Source organism: Anomaloglossus baeobatrachus, chromosome 1 (assembly GCF_048569485.1).
Source record: "Anomaloglossus baeobatrachus isolate aAnoBae1 chromosome 1, aAnoBae1.hap1, whole genome shotgun sequence".
NCBI lineage: Eukaryota > Metazoa > Chordata > Amphibia > Anura > Aromobatidae > Anomaloglossus > Anomaloglossus baeobatrachus.
In genome coordinates this window covers 207,298,378-207,324,904 of record NC_134353.1, presented here as the reverse complement: position 1 = coordinate 207,324,904, position 26,527 = coordinate 207,298,378, and the positions used below count along the sequence as shown (strand labels likewise).

At 42.2% G+C, this 26,527-nt stretch overlaps 1 protein-coding gene across 2 annotated transcripts in view; it reads right to left on the bottom strand.

Annotated features, from left to right (window-relative positions):
• Positions 1-26,527, bottom strand: part of GATB (glutamyl-tRNA amidotransferase subunit B) — a 197,206-nt gene that overhangs the window by 92,338 nt on the left and 78,341 nt on the right. For both annotated transcript variants that reach the window (XM_075347880.1, XM_075347884.1), the window contains exons 4-5: positions 23,414-23,612; positions 21,352-21,474 (exon numbers count right to left, since the gene is read on the bottom strand). In XM_075347880.1, the coding sequence (XP_075203995.1) occupies positions 21,352-21,474; positions 23,414-23,612 (322 nt within the window). The remainder of the gene's footprint in view (positions 1-21,351; positions 21,475-23,413; positions 23,613-26,527) is intronic.

The following is a 26,527-nucleotide window of genomic DNA, read 5'->3' as shown; positions in this document are numbered from 1 at the left end:
GTACAGCTCGTTCCGCAAAAAATGAGCCCTCACATGACCATATTGACTGAAAAATAAAAAAGTTACGTCTCTCAGAAAAAGAATGGCGAAAAAAAAAAACGGAAAGTGAAAAATCGGCTGGTCGTGAAGGGGTTAAAGGGAACCTGTCACCAGATTTTTACCTATTAAACTAAAAAAAAAATCACCTTCTGCAGCTCCTGGGCTGCATTCTATGAAGGTGCACCATGGCCCTGACTCCCCTTCCAGACCCCAAAAATAACGTTATAAAACTTGGCCGTTAGGTATGGTAATTACCTTGGTTGGCCAGATGGGCGGGCTCAATTTCTGCTCTTTTATCCCTCTCCTGCCGCTGATCGCCGTCCTCCTTCCTTGATTGACTGAATAAAGCCCTCCATCATCCTCCTCGTCACATTGTCAAATCTCGCGCCTGTGCAGTTAGGTCTGCTCGCGCAGGCGCAGTTCGCTCTGCCATATCGCGAGCCGACCTATTTGCACAGGCGCGAGATTTGAAAATGCGACGAGGGTGACGGACGGCGTCATCCTGTTAATCAAGGAAGGAGGACAGCGATCAGCAGCAGGAGGGGGATAAAGTTGCAGAAAATGAGCCTGCCCATCAGGCCAACCAAGGTAATTAGCATACCTAACGGCCAAGTTTTATAACGTTATTTTTGGGGTCTGGAAGGGGAGTCAGGGCCATGGTGCACCTTCATAGAATGCAGCCCAGGAGCTGCAGAAGGTGATTATTTTAGTTTAATAGGGAAAAATCTGGTGACAGGTTCCCTTTAAGCATCTATTTCTAACAATGTGATTGAAATGGCATTGGGGTGTCGTAATTCACTCAACAAGTTTTGCTATATTTGCAGTTGTTTTGCAGCAAAACCCCGCACCACACTAAATATAGATATTGTTGGGGATAGACCTATATGTGCACAGGGGTGATTATACCATCACCATAATAACAATCGAAACCAACGCAGGAAAAAGTATTCTCAGAAAAAAACAGGAAGGGTCATAAAATATAATGAATTTTATTAGTGTATTTAATAAAACCAACAATTAAGGGCAAAACAGTCTCACAAAACGTATAATAAAAACGGGGGGGGGGGGGGCATGTGCTCAATATAGGATAGATATCATGAATAGACAGCAAAATCTATTACAAAAAAATCAAAAATACAAAAGATTATAACAAAAAATATATAATGTTCTCTCATAAATGTTACACAGTCATGTATAAATTAGTATAATATCCAAGTCATGAATAATTAGATATAAATATAAAGTGCAGGAATGCAAAAAAAAAGGACACATTTGATATCGATGTCTCTGTGACAACCAGAACTGTAAAACTGTCACACTAGTTAACCTCTTAGGGGAACACTGTAAACTAAATAAACTTAAAAAATGGCAAAAAACCTATGCTTTTACATCATACAGCTGACAAAAAAGTAGAATAAAACGAGATAAAAAAAACCTCATAAGTTAATAAAAATGGTATAGCTGAAAACGTCATCTTGTCGCAAAAAAACAAGCCACCAAACTGCTCAGTCACTGAAAAAATAAAAAAGCTATAGCTCTCAGAATACAGCAAAGAAAATAAAAATATTTTTTTATATAAAATTGTCTTTTTGATATAAAAGAGGCAAAACATAAAAAAATAGAAATAACTGTGGTATCACTGTAATTGTACTGCCCCGGAGAATAAAGCTGTGTTATAACTTTTACAACATGGTAAAAGGCGTAAAAAAATAAAAAACTAAAAAAAAATAAAATATACCTGAATTGCTGTTTCTTCTTGGTTCTGCCTGACAAAAAGCAGAATAAAAAGCGGTCAAAAAATATTGTGTCCCAAAATGGTACTAAAAAAAAAATCTACCAACTCAACCGATAAAAAAAACCAAGCCATCAAATGACTCTCTTGGCAGAAAAATGAATAAAGCCGCCCTATCGCTTATACCGCAAAATAAATAACATCGAAAATGGCAATAAAGCCAATTCTTCAACTGCTGTTGATTTGTTCATTCTGCCTATCAAAGATCGAGATAAGGAGTGGCTCACATTTATCCTGCGCTCTACGCGAAGTGCTTACATTGGGGTTTGTGTGTAAATGTCTGAAAAACATACTTCAAACAAAATTCCCAATGGAAAACTAACTGTAATAAGGCAGAGAGAGTCACTTTGAATTCCTGTCTGGCCGGTGGTCCAGCGATGTCCATGTTTTTAAGTGTGCACAAAAATGAAGTCAGCAACAGTTGTGTGCGCCTTTGAAAAGAAGGACACTGCTGAACAGAAGTCAAACGGAGTTCGTAGTAACTCTGCTGCCTCATTTGTGAATAGATCCATAGGGGGTTTCACTTGAATCACTAATTTCAGAGACGTACATGGAAACCTTAATGTAAGTGCTCAGCATAGAGAACAGGATAAATGTGACTTGATCCAAAATGTTCTGTATCCCAAATTGCCACAAAAAATATCATTCAACTCAACCCACTAAAAACAAGTCCCCATTTGGGCTTGAACATTACTGGTAGCACAAAGGCTCTGGAAATGCGCTATGGGTGCCCCCCAACAAAATACAGCAAAATCTCCCAAATCCAAATGCCCACCTTCCTTCTAAGCACCACACTGTTTTTAAACCACAGTTAATGTCCACATGTTTGGCATAGTTGTAAAGAGGATAGCACGTTTAATGTGCGGGATATGTGTCTCCAGAAGCACAACCTGGGGACAATATTTGGACACTACAATGTATTGGGCACTACAATTGCAATTACAATACTTGAAATTTTAAATCTTCAACAATCACTGCTTTTGATTCCATGGCTGTTTTCCAGAGACAAATTTGTTACTCCACCAGTAGATGAGCTCCCAGAGAGGTCTATTTACACTGTGTGTAGAACTATTAGGCAAAATGTATTTTAGAGGATTTTTTTTATTATTGATCAACAACTATGTTCTCAATCAACCGACTCATAAATATCAAAGTTTAATATTTTTGGAAATTGGAGTGGTTTTTTTTTAGATTTGGCTATCTTAGGAGGATATCTGTTTGTGCAGGTAACTATTACTGTGCATAATTATTAGGCAACTTAATCAAAACCAAAAAAAATTCCATCTCACTTGTTTATTTTCACCAGGTAAACCAATATAACTGCACAAAATTTAGAAATAAACATTTCTGACATGCAAAAACAAAAACCCCAAAAAATTAGTGAAAAATATAGCCACCTTTCTTTATCATAACACTCAACAGCCTACCATCCATAGATTCTGTCAGTTGCTTGATCTGTTTACGATCAACATTGCGTGCAGCAGCCACCACAGCCTCCCAGACACTGTTCTGAGAGGTGTACTGTTTTCCCTCCCTGTAGATCTCACATTTTATGAGGGACCACCGGTTCTCTAAGGGGTTCAGATCATGTGAACAAGGGGGCCATGTCATTATTTTTTTCATCTTTCAGACCTTTACTGGCCAGCCACAGTGTGAAGTAGTTGGATGCATGTGATGGAGCATTCTCCTGCATGAAAATATTGTTTTTACCGACTTCTTCCTGTACCACTGCTTGAAGAAGTTGTCTTCCAGAAACTGGCAGTAGGTCTGGGAGTTGATCTTCACTCCATCCTCAACCCGAAAAGGTCCCAGAAGATCATCTTTGATGATACCAGCCCATACCAGTACCCCACCTCCACCTTTTGCTGGCGTCTGAGTCGGAGTGGAGCTCTCTGCCCTTTACTGATCCAGCCTCTGGCCCATCAAGAGTCACTCTCATTTCATCAGACCATAAAACCTTTGAAAAATCAGTGTTAAATATTTCTTGGCCCAATCTTGATGTTTTATCTTATGTTTCTTGTTCAAAGGTGGTCGTTTTTCAGCCTTCCTTACCTTGGCCATGTCCCTGAGTATGGCACACCTTGTGTTTTTTGATACTCCAGTAATGTTGCAGCTTTGAAATATGGCCAAACTGGTGGCAAATGGCATCTTCACGCTTGATTTTCCTCAATTCATGGGCAGTTATTTTGCACCTTTTTTGCCCAACACGCTGCTTGCGACCCTGTTGGCTATTTGCCATGAAACGCTTGATTGTTCGGTGATCAATCTTCAAAGTTTGTCAATTTCAAGACTGCTGCTCCCTCAGCAAGACATCTCACAATTTTGGACTTTTCAGAGCCCGTCAAATCTCTCTTCTGACCCATTTTGCCAAAGGAAAGAAGTTGCCTAATTATTAAGCACACCTTATATAGGATGTTGATGTCATTACACTCCACCCCTCCTCATTACAGAGATGCACTCCACCTGATTTACTTAATTGGTAGTTGGCTCTCAAGCCTATAGCGCTTTGAGTAGGACAACATGTATAAAAATTATTATGTGATCAAAATACTCATTTGCCTAATAATTCTGCACACAGCGTAAAGGTGGAATAAGACTTTATTAGCGATTTACAGGCACTGAGCTTTTCTTCCATGCAACATCAGGGCTGTGATGCTGCAGGAGGGATTGCAACTCCAACATCCTTCATACATCACTGCACTTAAATATGTGTGTCAATTTAAAGTTCTAGTGATGCAAAAACTACTGATGGTTTTGTGATTGTATTTAGTATTTGTTGTTTAGTATGTAGATGATTTACATAATATAAAAGAGCAAGCATCACTGTATATCACTGAACAGCTAGTAGAACGCACCAGGTTTCTAAGATAGTTTAATGGCCTGTCAATGTAACTTCAGATTTGTAAAGTAAATATGACAGATCGGAGATAGGAAACGAGAAAAAACAAGTCGTGAAGTAACATCACTACTGAGTAACCAATTAAGTGCTGCGCTAGACACTGAAAAATGGAACCCAGATCAAGTCCCCCAGGAGAATAAGAAATAAAGATAATGTGCTCCAAGTCCGATTTCATCAAGTACTTGATAAATTTAATGTAAATACAAACTGTATGTGACGATCACATGAAATAGCATGACATGTCATTCCAACACGGCTCTGCTTTTTGCCATTAGCAATGATCAAGTCATTTAGAGGCAATAAGGACAAAGAAATTAATTATAACAGCAAAATAAAATGAAGATGAACAATGCAGTGGATACTTATTCAACATTAAAAAGACTTTTCAGCATTAGCAAAATTATATGGTGTTTTCTGAATGTTAATTAAGTTGTTTACCCTAAAGAGAGAGGTCATCTGGTTAGGATCCATTCTTTGAACCCAGATATTTCCTCCTGAAGCACGTTTTCACCTTCCTGAACAGACCATAACCCAGTAATTCGGAGATGAAACTGTTTCATTACACATTGTACTTTATGTCTAAGTAGTAGATTTACGTAGATACATTTTTTTTCATAAAAAAACATTGGAAATTTAGCGAAAATGTTGCCATTTTTATTTCCTAAAAATAGTCATACCATACAAATTAGATCACAAATAGCATTTACCATAGATGTACTTTCAAATTGCATGATTTTTTTAAACAGATTTTCTTTAAAGAATGCTAGAAGGCTTCAAGAGGAACCAGATAACTACCTCAGGCTTCCAAACCATCACCACGCACTTATCACTATCTTTATACCCTTCCTAAAAAGCCCTGTTAATAGTCTTCTTCATAACCGCATATTCCGCAAAAAAATATTTTATAACTATAGTGGCAATATTCTAATTAGTGGGTGACAAGTCGTGGGGGAGTTGTTTTCCCCAGACTAATTATATTATGACTTTTTTTTAAAAGAAAAACAATAACTTTTTATTAAAGTTTTAAAAAGATTTACAAAAAAAGTGAATAAACATTTCATATAAAAAATGTAACATTAGATGCAATAAGCAAAAAAGAACAAATATAGTCATGAAACCAAATATGCAGACACTAGTTAAGTCTAATCCGTGGCCAATAAAAGAAAATTGATCAGCACTCTATCAGGACGTGGTTCACGTGGAATAATCTGTAGCCAGGCTGGGCATATTCAGATGAGGAACCAGTCTATATAGCCAGTGAGTTAGAGTGGAACCATCGGGGGATTCCTGGGTATACAAAAAGTACCATTATGTCTATGTTTCATTCATAGGGTTTTTAAGCCAAAGATTACAATCAGACTTTCCTCTGCTGTTTTTATGAGCATTCGTCAGAAAATATAACCTCTCCTATTGTTGGCACTTTAGGACTTTTCAAGGTTTGACAATGGCTATTTTTGCTGTTAGTAGAGTATTGACCAGTAAATACTGTCCCCTTTACCGGCTCAGAAGAAATATCCAATAGCAAGAGGGCTACTGAGGGTGACATATGGATTGTAACCTTACTACCAGAGTAGATCAACTGAAAAATGGATTTCCAAAAATCTACCAGGCCCAGGCATTCCCATAAAATATGCAACAGAGTACCTACTTTTCCCCAGCCAACAGAGGCGAGATATCATTTGGAACATATAGCTAAGTTTTAGGGGGTGTAATACCAACATAACAGGGTTTACATGAAGGATTCGTAATATGCAACACATGAAAAGATACAAGTTACAAATGTGAGGGTGTTAGATTAGTCTCTTTCTGAAAATGTCTTCATTCGTTTTTTTTCTCGTCAAGAACTAAGTCGTTTTTACAAAGAGATTTTTCTTACCAAGCAGGGAGTAGATAGGTTTTAAACCTTTTTTAGATGGTGACGTATGTTGCAATACTTGTGCCAGTTCATGACTAACTTTAATGTGGGAGAGAGGGGTCTTTTGCACAAATATTAATAGAATTCCCTCTTTGGAATTTGCAACTTAAGTCTGAGAAAATCGAATGACACAAGACACGGTCCTGACATATGTTTTTAACAATGTGATTCCCAGTGCTTTCCACATACGTAAATCTAAATCAGAGAATAGTGTTTCCATAGTTTCAATTGGAGCTATGGATAGAATGGAAATAGCATGAGAATTTTTTTTTTTGTGAAATAGGCGCCAACTGGAAACTGTGGTGACTGTATTAGTTAGGACTTTGAAAGTTTCAGTTAGGGCTATTAGAGAGGAGTAGAGAAGGGCCTTCAAGTGGCTTGAAGTCGCAGCCCATGATTCAATCTAAGTCCAATGACATGTCTTTTCTCCATTCCACCAGGATTTAACCTGATCTAAATGAAAAGCTTATATAATAAATTTACCATTCCTGGAGGCCCTGGCCCCTGGCCTTTTTTGATTTCCTCAGTAATCTGCTTGAAAGATGTGGTATCTTCCTTTTCCAAATAAACTTGTATACCATCTGGTGTGCTTTGTGAAAGAAACTTTTGGGGATGGGAATAGGCAACATGTTAACCCCTTCACGACCGCGGGCCGTAAAATTACGTCCTATTTTAACGTAACTTAACGACCAGGGACGTAATTTTACGGCCTAAACTTCATTTGATTGCCGTGGCCATAGCAACGGCTTTCAAATGATGTCCCCTGCTGTTTCTTACAGCAGGGGACCTTTGCTTGACCCCAGGGGGGGCGGCATCGCCACCCCCTATCGACGATCGATGTGATTGGCTGTTCAAATCTGAACCGCCAACCACATCGATCGCACTAATTTCGGCAAAAATAATGCCCGAATTAGTGCGATCCTGTGAGATCCAGCTATGAGATGCCGCAGCTGCAGCAGCATATCATAGGTGGACCTCAAACATGCCGCCCCCAGCCCCTGCAGCACTGATTGGAGCGATCGTGCTATGACGCGCAATCGCTCCAATCAGTGTGCAGTGGGGCGGTCTGATCTGCCGGTGGCCGCCCTCCCCAGGCCTGTGCTGGCCTGCGAGCCCTCCCCCAACATGGCTGCAGCGTGCAGTGGCTGGTACTTGTGGTACCACGCCACCGCTGCTGCCGCCGCCGCCGCCTCTGATGTCTCCGCCGCTGCAGCTCTAATGGTAAGTATTCCGCTCCCTGCGCGCTCCCGTGAAGGCCCCTGCGCGCTCCCGTGAAGGCCCCTGCCCGTGCCCCCCCCGATCTGCCCCCCTACGCCCCGATCTGCCCCCCTACGCCCCGATCTGCCCCCCCGGCATCCCGATCTGCTACCACCGCTGCTGCTGAGGTCACCGCTGCTGCTGCAAAGTGAGTACTGTGCTCACTTTGCAGCCCGTGCGCGCTCCCGTGGTGCCCCTGCGCGCTGCCGTGATAGCCCCTGCCGTGCCCCCCCCCGCGATCTGCTCCCCCTAACCACCCCCCCCCGACATCCCGATCCGCTCCCCCCGCGATCTGACTGCCTCCCCCATTATTTCTATTCTGCTTCTGCAGCTCCCTCTCCGGTCTCCCCCTCTGCTCTCCCCCCCTCCCCCTCTGCTCTCCCCCCCTCCCCCTCTGCTCTCACCCCCCCCCTCTGCTCTCACCCCCCCCTCTCCCCCTCTGCTCTCCCCCGACGTCCTCTTACCTGTCTTCACCGGCCTGATCACATCTGCGTCCATCGCTGGGTCCTTCCTGGGCATTCTGCTGATCTGCCTGTGCTCCTGTAAAGCTGTCCATCTCTCTGCCATCTGTTCCTCTGCAGCTCTTCTGGTCAGTGATCCTCCTGCTAGTCCTCTGGGTACTGTGAGTATAACTTTTTTTTTTTTTCCGTATCCCCTGTCAATTTTTACACCTCATCCGTCCGTGCGTCCCGCCAAGCGCTGATCAGGGATGCAGATAACGGATCGGCATCCCTGCTCAATTTTTGGCGTGACTTTTTTTTCCGTATCCCCGACGCTTTTTGTATCGCATCCGTCCGTGCGTCCCGCCAAGCGCTGATCAGGGATGCACATAACGGATCGGCATCCATGGTCAATTTTTGGCGTGACTTTTTTTTCCGTATTCACGACGCTTTTTGTATCGCATCCGTCCGTGCGTCCCGCCAAGCGCTGATCAGGGATGCAGATAACGGATCGGCATCCATGGTCAATTTTTGGCGTGACTTTTTTTTCCGTATTCACGACGCTTTTTGTATCGCATCGGTCCGTGCGTCCCGCCGAGCGCTGATCAGGGATGCAGATAACGGATCGGCATCCATGGTCAATTTTTGGCGTGACTTTTTTTTCCGTATCCCCGACGCTTTTTGTATCGCATCCGTCCGTGCGTCCCGCCAAGCGCTGATCAGGGATGCACATAACGGATCGGCATCCATGGTCAATTTTTGGCGTGACTTTTTTCCGTATTCACGACGCTTTTTGTATCGCATCCGTCCGTGCGTCCCGCCAAGCGCTGATCAGGGATGCACATAACGGATCGGCATCCCTGCTCAATTTTTGGCGTGACTTTTTTCCGTATTTGCGACGCTTTTTGTATGCATCCGTCCGTGCGTCCCGCCAAGCGCTGATCAGGGATGCACATAACGTATCTGCATCCATGGTCAATTTTTGGCGTGACTTTTTTTTCCGTATTCACGACGCTTTTTGTATCGCATCGGTCCGTGCGTCCCGCCGAGCGCTGATCAGGGATGCAGATAACGGATCGGCATCCATGGTCAATTTTTGGCGTGACTTTTTTTTCCGTATCCCCGACGCTTTTTGTATCGCATCCGTCCGTGCGTCCCGCCAAGCGCTGATCAGGGATGCACATAACGGATCGGCATCCATGGTCAATTTTTGGCGTGACTTTTTTCCGTATTCACGACGCTTTTTGTATCGCATCCGTCCGTGCGTCCCGCCAAGCGCTGATCAGGGATGCACATAACGGATCGGCATCCCTGCTCAATTTTTGGCGTGACTTTTTTCCGTATTTGCGACGCTTTTTGTATCGCATCCGTCCGTGCGTCCCGCCAAGCGCTGATCAGGGATGCACATAACGTATCTGCATCCATGGTCAATTTTTGGCGTGACTTTTTTTTTTACGTATCCCCGACGCTTTTTTTTATCGCATCCGACCGTGCGTCCTGCAGCGGCCGATCAGTGCACTGCGTCTGTGCGTTTGAAAAGTCAAATGGCGCTCCTTCTCTTCTGAGCCCCGCCATGCGCTCAAACAATTACTTTCCACCACATATGAGGTATCTGCGTACTCAGGAGAAATTGCACAATACGTTTTATGGTGCATTTTTTCCTGATAGCCTTGTGAAAAAAAAAGCTACCTAGTTGAAGCAACCGTTTTGTGGTAAAAAAAAAAATTTTTCTTTTCACGGCTCAACGCTATAAACTTCTGTGAAGCCCCCAGGTGTTCAAAGTGCTCACCAAACATCTAGAAAAATTATTTGAGGGCTCTAGTTTCCAAAATGGTGTCACTTGTGGGGGAGCTCCACTGTTTAGGCACCATAGGGGGTCTCCAAACGTGACATGGCGTCCGCTAATGATTCCAACCAATTTTGCTGTCAAATGGCGCTCCTTCTCTTCTGAGCCCCGCCATGCGCCCAAACAATTACTTTCCACCACATATGAGGTATCTGCGTACTCAGGAGAAAATGGACAATACATTTTTTGGTGCATTTTTTCCTGTTACCCTTGTGAAAAAAAAAGCTACCTAGTTGAAGCAACCGTTTTGTGGTAAAAAAATGTTTTTTTCTTTTCACGGCTCAACGCTATAAACTTTTGTGAAGCCCCCAGGGGTTCAAAGTGCTCACCAAACATCTAGAAAAATTATTTGAGGCCTCTAGTTTCCAAAATGGGGTCACTTGTGGGGGAGCTCCATTGTTTAGGCACCTCAGGGGGTCTTCAAACCCGACATGGCGTCCGCTAACAGGTGCAGCTAATTTTGCACTCAAAATTTCAAATGGCGCTCCTTGCCTTCCGAGCACTGCTGTGTGTCCAAACATTTGATTTCCACCACATATGAGGTATCTGCGTACTCAGGAGAAAATGCACAATACATTTTATGGTGCATTTTTTCCTGTTACCCTTGTGAAAAAAAAAGCTACCTAGTTGAAGCAACCGTTTTGTGGTAAAAAAAAATTTTTTTCTTTTCACGGCTCAACGCTATAAACTTTTGTGAAGCCCCCAGGTGTTCAAAGTGCTCACCAAACATCTAGAAAAATTATTTGAGGCCTCTAGTTTCCAAAATGGGGTCACTTGTGGGGGAGCTCCATTGTTTAGGCACCTCAGGGGGTCTTCAAACCCGACATGGCGTCCGCTAACAGGTGCAGCTAATTTTGCACTCAAAAATTCAAATGGCGCTCCTTGCCTTCCGAGCACTGCTGTGTGTCCAAACATTTGATTTCCACCACATATGAGGTATCTGCGTACTCAGGAGAAAATGCACAATACATTTTATGGTGCATTTTTTCCTGTTACCCTTGTGAAAAAAAAAGCTACCTAGTTGAAGCAACCGTTTTGTGGTAAAAAAAAATTTTTTTCTTTTCACGGCTCAACGCTATAAACTTTTGTGAAGCCCCCAGGTGTTCAAAGTGCTCACCAAACATCTAGAAAAATTATTTGAGGCCTCTAGTTTCCAAAATGGGGTCACTTGTGGGGGAGCTCCATTGTTTAGGCACCTCAGGGGGTCTTCAAACCCGACATGGCGTCCGCTAACAGGTGCAGCTAATTTTGCACTCAAAAATTCAAATGGCGCTCCTTGCCTTCCGAGCACTGCTGTGTGTCCAAACATTTGATTTCCACCACATATGAGGTATCTGCGTACTCAGGAGAAAATGCACAATACATTTTATGGTGCATTTTTTCCTGTTACCCTTGTGAAAAAAAAAGCTACCTAGTTGAAGCAACCGTTTTGTGGTAAAAAAAATTTTTTTTCTTTTCACGGCTCAACGCTATAAACTTTTGTGAAGCCCCCAGGGGTTCAAAGTGCTCACCAAACATCTAGAAAAATTATTTGAGGCCTCTAGTTTCCAAAATGGGGTCACTTATGGGGGAGCTCCATTGTTTAGGCACCTCAGGGGGTCTTCAAACCCGACATGGCGTCCGCTAATGAGTGCAGCTAATTTTGCGTTCAAAAATTCAAATGGCGCTCCTTCCCTTCCGAGCTCTGCCGTGCGCCCAAACAATTGATTTTTACCACATATGGGGTATCAGCGTACTCAGGAGAACATGCACAATAAATTGTATTGTGTACTTTCTCTTTTCTCCCTTGTAAAAATGAAAATTTTATGGCTAAAGTAACATTTTTGTGTTAAAAAGTAAAATTTTCATTTTTTCCTTCCACATTGCTTTGGTTCCTGTGAAGCACCTAAAGGGTTAATAATCTTATTGGATGTGGTTTTGAGCAGTGTGAGGGGTGTAGTTTTTAGAATGGGGTCACTTTTGGGTATTTTCTGTCACCTCGGCCTCTCAAAGTCACTTCAAATGTGATGTGGTCCCTAAAAAAATTATTTTGTAAATTTTGTTGGAAAAATGAGAATTTGCTGATGACCTTTGACCCCTTCTAACTTCCTAACGGAAAAAAAAATTGTTTCGAAAATTGCGCTGATGTAAAGTAGACAAGTGGGAAATGTTATTTAGTAACTATTTTGTGTGACATATCTCTCAGATTTATGGGCATAAATTTTCAAAGTTTGAAATTTGCGAAATTTTCAAAATTTTCGCCAAATTTCCTAAATTTTCACAAATAAACGCAAAAAATATCGGCCTAAATTTACCACTGACATGAAGTACAATATGTCACGAAAAAACAATCTCAGAATCGCCAGGATCCGTTGAAGCGTTCCAGAGTTATAACCTGTCAAAGTGACACTGGTCAGAATTGCAAAAAATGGCCCGGTCATTAGGGTGTTTTAGTGGCCGGGGGTGAAGGGGTTAAAGAAGTACAAAAATTTGGGTACAGAAAGCATCTGAAATGCCACTATCCTACCTACTCATGAGATGTTGACCTTTGAGATCTGTGCCAAGTCATTTTCTACCACCGTTAAAGGGGAAGGAAATTAGCCTTGTACAGGGCCTTGACGGAAGGGGTCAACTGAGCTCCTAGGTAGGTAATCTGGTCCTGTTGCCAATCCAAAGTAAATTGATTTTGCAACCTGTTCAAAATAGTATTAGGTAAATTAATTGCGAGAATCTGAGATTTCATTAGACTTCTAGAAAGATAGGTTATCAAAAGTTCTAACTGTTCTCAACACTTCCTCCAGTGACTTTTTAGATTCTTTTAGTGATAAAATAACATCATCTGCATACAGGGGTATACAATGAGAGTGGTCTGACACATGTAATGTCTGGGTTTTGTCTAATTGCTTAAGCTAGTGGTTCAATCAACAGTATAAATATCAGAGATGAAAGAGGACACCCCTGTCTTGTCCCATTTGAGATCTGAAAGTCGTCTGACAGCTCTATTAATAAAAACCCTTGCTGAAGTAAAGTGCTTTTATGGCTGACAATATTGACCCCCCCAGAACTCCATCTGAACCAACTCTAAGATGACATATGACCCCTTCAACAGATGAAAGGCCTTCTCAGCATCCAGGGTAACCAATACCGCTGGGGTCTTCATTTGTTTATTACCTCTATTAAATGGATAATCCCTTGGGGGTTTTCTGCGACATGTCTGCACTCGATGAAGCCTACCCAGGGACAGATTAGAGGAGGGGTAGGCGGGGCTCCAGCCCCGGGGCCCCCACCACAAGAGCTGCTAAGGGGGCCCCCACCACTATCTGTGTGGCTGCAGCAGGCAGGGGCGAAATGACCCTTGGAGCAAGAGACCGATCCCCTAGCAGTGGTTCAGGGCTGCCGGAGAACCGCACTGTACCTTTAATGAATATCAATAGCAGCCATCACTGTGCTGCAGACACGCCCACTGCACGCTGTGTGGGCTGCGTCTGCAAGGAGGACGTCACGGTGCATGTGATGCTGCTTCTTTCTGCCGTAGAGGAGCTTATGGGAGGACCGGAGCGGAGGCCTCAGTGGATCACGGTATGACGTCATTTATCACGGTGCCGGGCAGGAGGCTACTGTGGAGAGGGAGCAGGATGCCGCTAATAACTCCAGACGGGATTCCATAGTGTCAGTTCAGCGGGGGAGCTGCCGGGGATCAGTGTGAGTTATTGCAGGAGTGTGAACTGCTGCAGATCAGGTCGGGCTGTCCGTGCCGGGTCATCGGCTGCAGCCTCATCCTTCCCCTGCAATAACTCACACTGAGCTCCAGCAGAGATCACAGACATCACTACACAGAATCTTGCACTGATCACATCTGAGCCTGCAGCACAGATTACACTATGTGGCCCATATTACATATATAATATGTGAGGTCCTGTATGCCCAGGTGTGATCAGTGCAGGACATTGTATATCTGTGTACATGGTATACCACATCCAGTGTACAGAATAGTGTGATATACTGTGTACACACATCACATGGTATATAATAATGTGTATATTGTATATCATCTGGTGCCTGTATCACAGCATATCGTGTACCAGTCATGTATTCTCCTGTACACTGTACAGGGGCGTACCTTTAGGGGGCAGGTGGCACATTTACCCCTGCAGAGCAATCAGGGAGGCACCATTGGAAAGTGTGAGGCAGCAGTATGGTGGGAGAATATTGTAAGTGGAGAGTATTTGGAAAGAAAAGTGTGAGGGGCATAGTATAGAGACTGGGTAGTGTGGGGGGAGGATAATCAGTATAGAGAAACGGCAGCATGGTGGCCAGTGTGAGGGCACAGTATAGAGAGCACAGTATGCTGAGGAAGGGGAATGTGAGACGGAGGTACAGTATAGTGACTGGATAGTGAAGGAGCTAGGAAGAATAGAGAAGGGGCAGCATGGTGGCCAGTGTGAGGGCACAGTATGAAGGGCACAGTATGCTGAAAAGGGGGAATGTGAGATCGAGGTACAGTATAGTGACTGGATAGTGAAGGCGCTAGGAAGTATAGAGAAGGGGCAGCATGATGGCCAGTGTGAGGGCACAGTATGGAGGCACAGTATGCTGAGGAGAGGGAATGTGAGACGGAGGTACAGTATAGTGACTGGATAGTGAAGGAGCTAGGAAGTATAGAGAAGGGGCAGCATGGTGGCCAGTGTGAGGGCACAGTATGAAGGGCACAGTATGCTGAGGAAGGGGAATGTGAGATGGAGGTACAGTATAGTGACTGGGTAGTGAAGGAGATAGGGCAGCATGGTGGGCAGTGTGAGGGCACAGTATGGACGCACAGTATGCTGAGGAGAGGGAACGTGAGATTGAGGTGCAGTATAGTGATTTTGGTACTGAGGGTGAGGGCAGTATAGAGAGGGGATAGCATGGGGACATTGTGAGGGTACAGCTGAGGAGGGGGACTGTGAGGAGGGGGCACAGGATAGACATTTGGAAGTATAGTGGGGACACATTGTAGAGGACGGTGTGAAGAGGGGGCCCAGTACTGAAAGAAGAGACCATGTACCATAAGAGGGACATTGTGTGGGTCATTTTGTGCAGGGAGCACAAAATGACCCACACAATGGGAGTTGTTAGTTCATGTGATACAAATGTATATGGGGATATGACATTACAATATATTGTTGTAGTAAACTTGGTGCTGTAGTTATGTATTGTTGGTTCTTGTGATATATTCCTTTACTGATGAGGGTGCTGGTCATTTATTTCGGTACTGCTGGTGGTTCTGGTGATGTATTTATTTTACTGGTCCTGACCCTGTACACATGTAGCAATCCATAGGATTTATGTTAATAAAATTAAAGGGGTTGTCCAGGTTTGTGATGAAAGTCTCTGTGACTGCAGACTTCTGAATCCTCAGTGTGCACACTGTCAAGACTCCCGATGCCAGCAGTGAGAGCTTGAGGTCACGTAACTACAAGTGTATTCACAATTCACTTATATTGAGTGAGGCTGCACACGTCTAATTTGAATGTGGCTGGAAGTAGGCAAATCGCATACTTGTAGTCCCATGACTACTTGCTCATGGCATGGGAAAATCATGACAGTGTTCAGGCCGCAAGCTGTGAGAATCCAGAAGTCTCAGGTCACATAGAATAACCACAAATTTTAATTGTGGACCTGGACAACCCCTTTAATAATAAAATTAAGCCTCGTAGCATGCCTAATTCTAACAACCTGTAATATAGTCAATGTAAGGATTCAGCTCTGCTTGCCAATTCCAGAAGTGGTCACATGACCACTTGCAGGTAATTATCATACTTCCAGTCATAATTCGCTTCTCTTCCTGCTTCTATTTATGGGCTGTAGTATTTCACTAAACATTGAGAGATTTAGGGCACGTGGCAATTGTGAAAATGGCGTATAAGCGGTCACATGACAACTACTCAAACCGCATAAGCCGTGTATAGGAGGGGGCACCAAACTGAACGATCCACCTCTGATACTGTATATGGTATACTGTGTACAGACATCAGCTGTTATGTACTACTCCGGAGATAATACAATAGAGAGCACATTGTTATTTTTAGCAACCATTGCTGCCAGTGAGAACTTTCCCTTTCTGCATTTTTACTATTCTTTGGCTGTCTTAACATTGGGATCCATAAAAAAAATATGAGTAACTCTACTTTCTGTTTATATGTGACGGCTGTGAGTTATCCTGGACTGTATCTGTATTGTAGTAATGTAAATCTGAATGTGGCAGAATGACAGGATAAGATACATTCTCATTGGATTTATATCTAAATGCTACAGTTCACACTCTACTGTTAACGTTATTGGGCTCCCACCAGATTTTCTGCCCAGGAGCCCCCACCAACTTTAATCTGGCCCTGAGCCTACCTGATCTGGGGAGACCAGTGAAGGCAGTATAAGAGCTAACAGGGACGCAAGGCACTTAGCGTAAATTTTCAAATCTGTTCTGAGAAGCAAAATTAGCCTGAAAAGTGTGAGGGACATCCGGGGCCGTGCCCGATTTGGGTAGTCTGATTACTGTTGTTGCAGGAATTTCAGTGGGAAATGTTCTGGTCTTAATTGCTTGCTGATAGGAGTCTAATAAGTAGGGGATTGGTTGCGTGGAAAAGGTTTTGTAGTAGATATTAGAAAGCTGTCCAGGCAGTGTGCGTTTTGTACTGGAAAAGAGACAATTACATTTAGATATGTCCAACACAGTGAGCGAGGCATTTAAGGATTCCAGTTAGGCTTGAGAATCCTATTTAGCCAAGTTGAAACTATGTCAGATGGCATAGGAATTGTAGCTTCTGGTTCTCATTCTAAGTTGTAAATTTAGGAATAATACATTTTTAACTTGTTTACTATGTCCTTAGGACTATATAACTTTGACTCACACGGATCTTTCCTTAGGTAGGGAATTCTGACCTTAATGACCTGGGCTCTGATTCTGTTAGCTAGCAAACTCCCAGTCTTATTATTTTGTGAGTAGTAATTTGTTTTTTTGCAGATTCTGTTTGTACTTATATAGCAAGCATTCCCTCAGCTAAACACGAAGGTTGAGGACAATGGTCACGAGTTCCTTACTGTATGAGCATTTATTTAGCGTTTCGACCCTCTGGATCTTTGACAGAATGAACTTGAGCTTTTCTTCCCTTTCTCATTTGACTCTGTGACTTAATGTTATACTAACACTGATTCAATTTGCTAATAACACACTGTATCTATGCCTTATGGGCGTTCCATAAAGTATATAGGCACTTAACTATCCCTGGAATCAGCTCAAAGAACTTCAGTATCCTCGATTTCAAGTGTTCCGCCTGTAGGGGGTTACCTAAAATATTTGCGTTAACTTTCCAGGGTGGAAGAGTTGGACCTGAATCTTTTTCATCTATACACATAACAATTGGTGCGTGGTTTGGGTCTGATCAGGTAATTAGGTTATTAGAGAAAGAGATAATATTGTCTAGTAGTGATCTGCTAATTATAATTAAATCTATTTGTGAATGAGAGCTATGCACTGATGAGAAAAAGGTATAATCTCTTTCATTGCCAAGTTGGATATCTCAAATATCATAAACGTCCTCTGTAAGATCAGGTAGAGCTGCAAGGGTTGCCTACGTTTAGGAGATGTTGAATCTAAGAAAGCGTCATGAACCGAATTAAAGTCACCCCAATATATCAAGTGGCCCTGTTTTACTTTATTGACTCTTTTCAAAGTCAGTGGAAAAAACCCTATTAGCAGTTATTTGGAGCGTAGACAACCACCAGCGTGTATGCAATATTGTTATAGGGAATCTTTCAGCAGGTTTGTGCTATGTAATCTGAAGACAGCAGGCTGTAAGGGTACCTTCACACTTTAGCGATGCAGCAGCGATCCGACCAGCGATCTGACCTGGTCAGGATCGCTGCTGCATCGCTACATGGTCGCTGGTGAGCTGTCAAACAGGCAGATCTCACCAGCGACCAGTGACCAGCCCCCAGCGACGTGCAAGCGACACTGCGCTTGCACGGAGCCGGCGTCTGGAAGCTGCGGACACTGGTAACTAAGGTAAACATCGGGTATGGTTACCCGATGTTTACCTTAGTTACCAGCTCACACCGCTCAACTTAGCGTGTGCAGGGAGCAGGAGCCGGCACTGGCAGCGTGAGAGCTGCGGAGGCTGGTAACGAAGGTAAATATCAGGTAACCACCTTGGTTACCCGATGTTTACCTTGGTTACAGCTTACCGCAGGCTGTCAGACGCCGGCTCCTGGTCCCTGCACATTCAGGATTGTTGCTCTCTCGCTGTCACACACAGCGATGTGTGCTTATCAGCGGGAGACCAACAATAAAAAAACGAACCAGCACTGTGTGTAACGAGCAGCGATCTCACAGCAGGGGCCAGATCGCTGCTCAGTGTCACACGCAGCGAGATCGCTAATGAGGTCACAAAAAACGTGACTCAGCAGCGATCTCAGTAGCGATCTCGCTGTGTGTGAAGTACCCCTAAGGGTGAACAGATTTCAGCCATGCATTTCTTATCAAAAACTGCATTTTTGTTTACCTGCAATGTTTAAGCTTCAGTAGCTTTATTGTTAGTTGGACTGAGGAGTGGGTGAGCTCAGGTCTGACTCCGCTTCTCTCTGTCATTTGAGCTTCTGTCTATTGAAATTTACATAGAAAGGTGTGGACGGGGGAACATTTTTAAGCACTGCTGTTTTGCTAAAACTAAAATCTTTGTGTCAGAACAGCTGCACCCAGTAATCTAAGTGATACATCGCTGGATTCAGGATCTCTTTGCCTTCTTCATGCTGTTGTCAGATAAGGTAGCAAAATCTTGCTTAAAGGAAACCTGTCATGTCGTTTTTTTGCAATTAAACTGCCCCCAATGTGTTTGAAATGATACAATGTGCATCACTAACATGGTTAAAAAATAAATAAATAAAAAAAAAATTAAAAAAAAAATTAAAAATGGATTTCTTTACGAAAAATAAAAGACTTTATATGCTTAGGTGAATGCAGTAGACTGCAGGCTGCCTGCGGCGATTCGTGCACAAGTCAGCTGATTTGTACAGCTGACGTGTGCCTGGTAGGTACCAGTAGATTCGTGATCTGCCCGTGCCTATTAAACCCTTAAAAGGCACTGTCAAAATGTGACAGCAGCATTTAAATTGCGATTGTGGAAAAACTTTACTCACTGTCCGGCACCAGAAGTCACGTGACGTGATACATGAATGCAATGGTTGTCATAGTAGCACAGGGTCAGGTGATGACTCCTGTAGCTTACATGACTCTAAGAAGCAGCCGAGTACTGCAGGTTACAAGAGATGAGCATTTCTTACGATCTGAGCGGTGCTGCTCTGATCGGGAGAAAAGAATGAGCGATCAGACTGCTAATCCTTATAGCCCCCTAGGCGGACTAGTAAAATAAAAATAAAAGTAAAAAAAGTTTTGAAAAATAAAAAAAAAATAAAAAACCTAAAAGGTTCAAATCAACCCCCTTTCGCCCGATTGAAAATTAAACGGTTAAAAAAATAAAAAAAAACATACACACATTTGGTATCGCTGCATTCAGAAATGCCCGATCTATCAAAATATAAAGTCAATTGATCTGATTGGTAATCGGCGTAGCTGTTAAAAAAATCCAAACACCTAAATTACGTTTTTTGGTCACCACAAATTTTGCGCAAAATGCAATAATAGGCGATCAAAATGTAGCATCTGCGCAAAAAATGGTACCATTAGAAACGTTAGCTTGAAAAGCAAAATATAAGCTGTCACTGAGCCATCGATCCCAACAAAATGAGAACGCTACGGGTTGTGGAAAATGGCGTAAAATGTCTGCCACTTTTTTTGGACAAACTTCTGATTTTTTTTTAACCCCTTAGGTAAAAGTAAACCTATTCATGTTTGGTGTCCACGAACTTGCACCGACACATCAGTTTTACCATATAGTGATGAACACTGTGAATAAAACATCTCCAAAACATTTGTGCAATCAAACTTTTTTGCAATTTTTCCGCATTTGGATTTTTTTTTTACGTTTTCCAGTACACTATATGGTAACACTCATTGTTACATTTAAAAGTACAACTCATTCCACAAAAAACAAGTCCTCACATGGCAAGATTGACTGGAAAATAAAAAAGTTACGGCTTCGGAAGAAGGGGAGTGAAAAATAAAAAGACAAAACGGAAAAGCGGCCAGGGGTGAAGGGGTTAAGTTAGTCACACACCCAGCATTGAAAATTATTACACCACAGGTCCTTCAACATAACCTCTCTGCAGAGCTCTGCCCATTACGGTCACATGATCGGGACATCAGCATAGGTCCTTCACCACCACTTCTCCAATGCTTAGCTCCGCAGCTCAACATTGGAGAACCTGTGCTGATGTGACTTTCATGTGACCGTAATGGGCAGAACTCAGCAGAGAAGCGATACTGAAGGACATGTGGTAATCAGCAGGAGAGAAGTGGCTCTGCAGGACTCATGATGAGGTCACGATCATGTGACTGTAATGGGCAGATATCAGCAGAGAAGTGATGTTGAAGGACCTGTGGTGTAATCAAATATAATGCTGGGGTTGTGACTAAGTTAAAAAAAGAATCATGACTGAACTTGAGTGACAGTGACGAATCTCAGCAAAAGTGCCGCCCCTATGACTGAAACCTAAGGTATTTGCTGCATTCATCTAAGCAACACTCCAACACATTCCATCTTTCACCAATTTAATGAAAAAATACACTGATAGCCTTGTGTGGGCGGGACAGCTCTCCCAGCACTGCTACATGCAAAATCTAAAATCTTTCACTGTGTCAGAATGGCTGCACACAGTAATCTAAGTGATACATTGTTGAACTCAGGGTCTCTTTGCCTACGTCATAATGCTCTCAGATGAGGTAGCAAAAACCCGCTGACAGATTCCCTTTAAGTAAATTTCAGTAACCATGTTAAATACTTTTTCCCCGTATCATTTCTCATTATAACACATCAGTAAATGTATGGACATCTATGGTTGATTTCCTTGCCTGTGTGGATTGCAGGTGGCTACTGAGATCTGGTGAGAATATATTTATGTAAAAAATTTGTAACGTGCTCATTTCTCAATGTGACATTCATATGCTTCAAATTTCAGGAAGGGGTTAAACAGGGAAATCACTCACCTTACTGTAAAATTCACATCAAAATCAAATTATTATTTTTTTTTTACCTGACATGTTTGCATGACTTGTTTCAAGAGCCTGTAAAATCAGTTGAAGTTCCCGAACGGCTGCTGCAGCTTCTTCTCCGCACGTCATATCAGGTTCCATTACAATTTCCATAAGTCCGATTCCTATTAGGAAAACATGAGTTTTAGAAATATTTGCTTAATACCTGTAGAAAAGTTGTGACCCTACTTAGAAAATGCCATACTACCAAATATTAGGCTATACTTTATCAGCAACCTGACTTTACCCTTCATTCCTTTATGCCATCTCTGGATTACTTGCATTCCGGGAAGAGTTGCCTACGTGATAGACATTTTCAACTAATTTAAGAAAAACTCAACACTTCTTACACTATGAGCAAGACTCAGATCTGTATTAAGAAGCCATCAACTTGGGTTTAAAACAACATGTTTGCCATTACCACTGTTGGTAAAACTGCAGAGAATCCAAGTTCCCCAGTCTTTGCTCTAGGATAAGCTCATAAGCCATGCAAACCTATCATTTTCCTCAGTGCAGGGTAAGTGGAGGTGATCAGAAAAATAATTCTGCAATTCACCAGCGCACAGAATTAAGAGGCCATGCTGCTGCTGCTGCTTGGCAGATTCTTCATACAACACACAATGACACCATAAAACACAGCAGTCCTGTGACCCTAAAACTGGTAATCCTTGTCTCTCTGGTTGGATTTAACGTGCTTAAACTGCATTTTATTGAATTTCTCATCTTTCGCATTTCTCAATTGCAAAAACATGTTTTTACCAACTAGAAAAGGCAAACATTTGATACAATATATAAAGGTGCAACACTCATAATCAGAAATTAGGATTCTTAGAGAAACACTAAACACGATAGCCAACACCGATGTCCTAGAACATTTGTGTAGAAATCCTGCAGAAAATAGTGGTTAATTTCTGGCTGATCAACTCCTGCTGCATCCAGATGTCTTACACAGGGTGGTTAGGGGAAGAAAATAGGAAATGGTTTCTCTCCCCAGGCACATTACACTAAATAGGACCAAAAGAAAAGCGAATACTCAGGGAAATAACTGTTGGGATTATTTTTTTATTTTTATTAGTGTTTAAAATACATAAGAAAAACATTAATATTTGCAAAGAAATGAAAAGGGGCCAACACCAAACATGAACAACATAACTCGCCAGCCACTCCAGTGATGACATTACAGAGGAGGTTCACTACTCTGCAGTAGTGGCCACATCTCTGTAAAACTGATAGGGAAGGATTTTTCTAAGTACCTTGTTCAGCCAATTCTTCTTCTGAGCGGCGCTATCGTGGTCCACTCATCCCCATAAAGTGACCCCCTGGGCTCCGTGACTTCTGGGATCCGGTGATGTCACGTCAACTTCCAGTTGACTTGGCATCACCGCGGCCTGACCCAGTCTTCTGAGTTGGTGGGCTGTGGGCGGCGTTACACCACTCGTCACAGCCCAGCATCGCTCTTGCTTGTGTCACTCTGTAGTGAAAGAGAGCATGCCAGATGCTGGGCTGAGACGAGCAGTGAAACGCCGCCCACAGCTCAGTCACACAGGAAGACTGGGGCCGGGCACAGTGATGTAAGGTCAACGGGAGGTTGACGTGACATCACTTGATCCCAGAGGTTACGGAGCCCCGGGGGTCACTTTATGGGGATGAGTGGTCCGCAATAGTGCTGCTCAGAGGCTGGATTGGTTGATCAATATATTTAGAAAAAGCCTTCTCTATCAGTTTTACAGGGATGTGGTCACTACTGCAGAGTAGTGAACCACCTCTTTCAGTGCCTTGAGCATGTCTCTTTCCATCCTTGCAGTGATGGCACACTACTGCAGTAGTCATGTGCCGTAAATGCCATCATCATCAATGAAGCCCGGTGAAGTGAGGGAATTTAAAGGGCAAAAATGCGCTTATTACTTATTTTAGATAAGGAACAGTCAAACAAAAAAAAAAATGGGAAACTCTTTATAATATTACTCAGAATTGTGAAAGGTTATATAAATGTACTTGTTTCCCTCATTTGGAACTGTGCTCAGTTAATTTCAATCCAGTTTATTACTACATGTATGTACATACCCGCTCTATTCAAGTCAATGAGCGTCTGGTGCATTATATCATCATGGAGGCTCTTGCCACTGTCTTGTTCCAGTTGGACTTGTTTGATTCGCACACACTTCGTTACCATCTGATTCCATGATGTTCCTAATTGATAGCGATACGTAAGAATTCCATCTACTGCGATTGGAAGTCTCTGTTGAGTAATCTGATAACCCGCCTGCAAATTATGACACAGCATGTTAGAGACATATATAGCATATACAGATATATATATATATATATATATATGTTATTAATACATTCCTTATTCCAGGAACCTTTTGTATAGAACCTCATTAATTACTATCGGCAATGTTTACACTCATCTTTTGGACCAATCCATAAAGTGTAACTAGTCTGAGCTACACAGCAACAAGTGTGATTACCAGACTTACCAGGAACTTTAATCTCTTCACACCCCAACCTGTTTTCTCCTTCATGACCAGGCCATTTTTTTTAATCCTGACCGATGTCAATTTATGAGGTTATAACTCTGGAATGCCTCAACGGATCCCGGTGATTCTGAGAATATTTTTTTTGTGACATATTGTACTTCATCGTAGTGGTAACATTTTTTGCATTTATTTGTGAAAATATTGATAAATGTGGCAAACATTTTGAAAAAGTTTGCAATTTTCAAATTTTTATGCCCTAAAACTAGAGTTATCTCACATAAAATAGTTAATAAATAACAGTTCCCACATGTCTACTTTACACCAGCACAACTTATGAAACATATTAATTTTGTTAAGTTAGAAAGGTTAAAAGATTATCAACAATTTATCAGTTTTTTTCAACAACATTTTTTTAAGGGATCACATTTGAAGTGGCTTTGAGGGGCCTTTGTGATAAAAAATAACCTAAAAGTGACAGCATTCTGAAAACTGCACCCCTCCCACTGCTCAAAACTACATTCAAGAAGTTTATTAACCCTCTAGATGCGTCACAAATACTAAAGCAATGTGCAAGGAAAAAAAAAATAATTTTTTTCTTTCCCACAAAAATGTTACTTTTGTCCCAAATTTTATATTTTCAAAAGGGTAACATAAAATAAAATCACCATACAAGTTGATGTGCTATGTCTCCTGAGTACGTTGATACCCCATATGGGGTGAAAAACTAGTGTTTGGGTGCACGGTGGGGCTCGGAAGGGAAGGAACGCCATTTGACTTTTTGAACAAAAAAACGTATCTTGAATTGTTGTAGATGCCATGTCGTGTTTGAAGACCTCTTAATGTGCCAAAACAGTGGATGCCACCTACATGTGACCCCATTTTGGAAACTAGATGAATTTATCTAGATGTGTGGTGAGCACCTTGAACCCATAGAATTTTATAATGTTGAGCCTTAAAAATAAAAAAATACATTTTTCCCACAAACATGTTGCTTTTGCCCCAAATGTTTTGATTTTCACAATGGTAAGAGGAGACATTGCACTGTAAAATTTGATGTGAAATTTCTCTTGAGTACACTCATACCCGATATGTGGTGGAAAACTACTGTTTGCACACAGAGCAGGGCTCGGCAGAGAAGAAGCGCCATATTGCAGTGCATATTTAGTTGGACTGGTTTAGGGGATCCATGTTACATTGGCAGAGCCCCTGACATGCCAAAAAGCAGAATCCTCACAAGTGATTCCATTTTACAAAGTAAACCCCTTACTGAACTCATCTAGGGGTGCAGTGAGCATTTTGACATCACATGTGGTTCACTGAATTTTATACCATTGTTCGAAAAGAAGAAAGAATAATTATTTTTTTTTTTCACTACAATGTTGTTTTATCCCAAAGTGTTTCATTTTTATAAGGACCAATAAAAAGAAAATAGACCATATAGTTTGTTGTGTCATTTTTCCTTAGTGTGCAAGTACCCTCCATGTAATCTGGAACTACTTTTGAGGTACTTTGCAAAGCTGAGAAGCAAATGAGTGCCATATTGGACTTAAAATTTTGGTGGAATGCTTTGCGGGTCATATTGAACCCCGCTGAAGGAGAAAATTAACTTTAATCCTCCCAACAGTTTTGGCCTTCAGTCACAGCCGTGGCGCCAGTTCAATCACCTCTCTGTGTATCGAGAGCGACAGCTGTAACCGGAATTCAACACTTCATAAAGAAGTTTACCCCTTTTAGAAAAGTCATCTTCAAACATTTGTGGACAGTGAAATAAAGGCACCATATAGAACTCATCCTACCCTGGTCCAGAGCAGACTCCCCACTGCTGTTCCAGATGTGTTTTGGCTTTAGCAGTAACATCACTATTATAAGTACATCACCGCTGCAGCCAATCATTGAGCTCAGATTCCAGTACCATTCACAATGGTTGACCCTTTCAGTTCAGGAGCTGGTTGCAGCGATGATGCTTGCTATAGTCATGGCAAAAAGCTAAGTTCATTGGTTTGGGCACATCTCTCTGCTGTGTGGACACATTGCGGGGCAGATTTTGGCGCAATTTTGAAAAACCATGGTAAATCAGCGCATGTAGTGGTGAAGAAGAAAGACACTGCCACTACAATGTGTGAACGCAGCCTTAAGATCCCATCACACATTTCAATTGGATTGAGGTCTGAACTTTATTCTTTTCTTTTTAGCCATTCTTGTGTACTTGTGATCACTTTCATGTTGCATGACTCCAATTGCCAATCTTGAGCTGTTGGACATTTGACTTTAGAATACTTTTTCAACCACACACTCCTCTGTAAACTAATGACTGCAAGGTGCCTAGGTCATGTGACTGCAAAACAAGCTGAAATGATGACCTCTCCATCATCGTGCTTGATGTGTGGCATTTTCAAAACGTGGCACAGTGAATTATGGCCAAACATCTTTATTTCGGCCGTTTCTGTCTGAGACATTGTTCACAAGTATTGTGTTTTCAGTGCAACTTTGTAAAATGTATCCGTGCTGCTAGATTATTGACTTTATCCTCGCAACTTTCCTGGCGAACAATGAAATAAGGGCATTTGCTTAGCAGTACCTGGCTGCAACTTACCCTCTTAATTCCTATGGAAGCAGGAAGGGTGTACTTAATTTTTCATACACTGCTTCAACATTTTGGCATATTTTTGTTAATAAAATGTGTATTTTGTAATGTGCT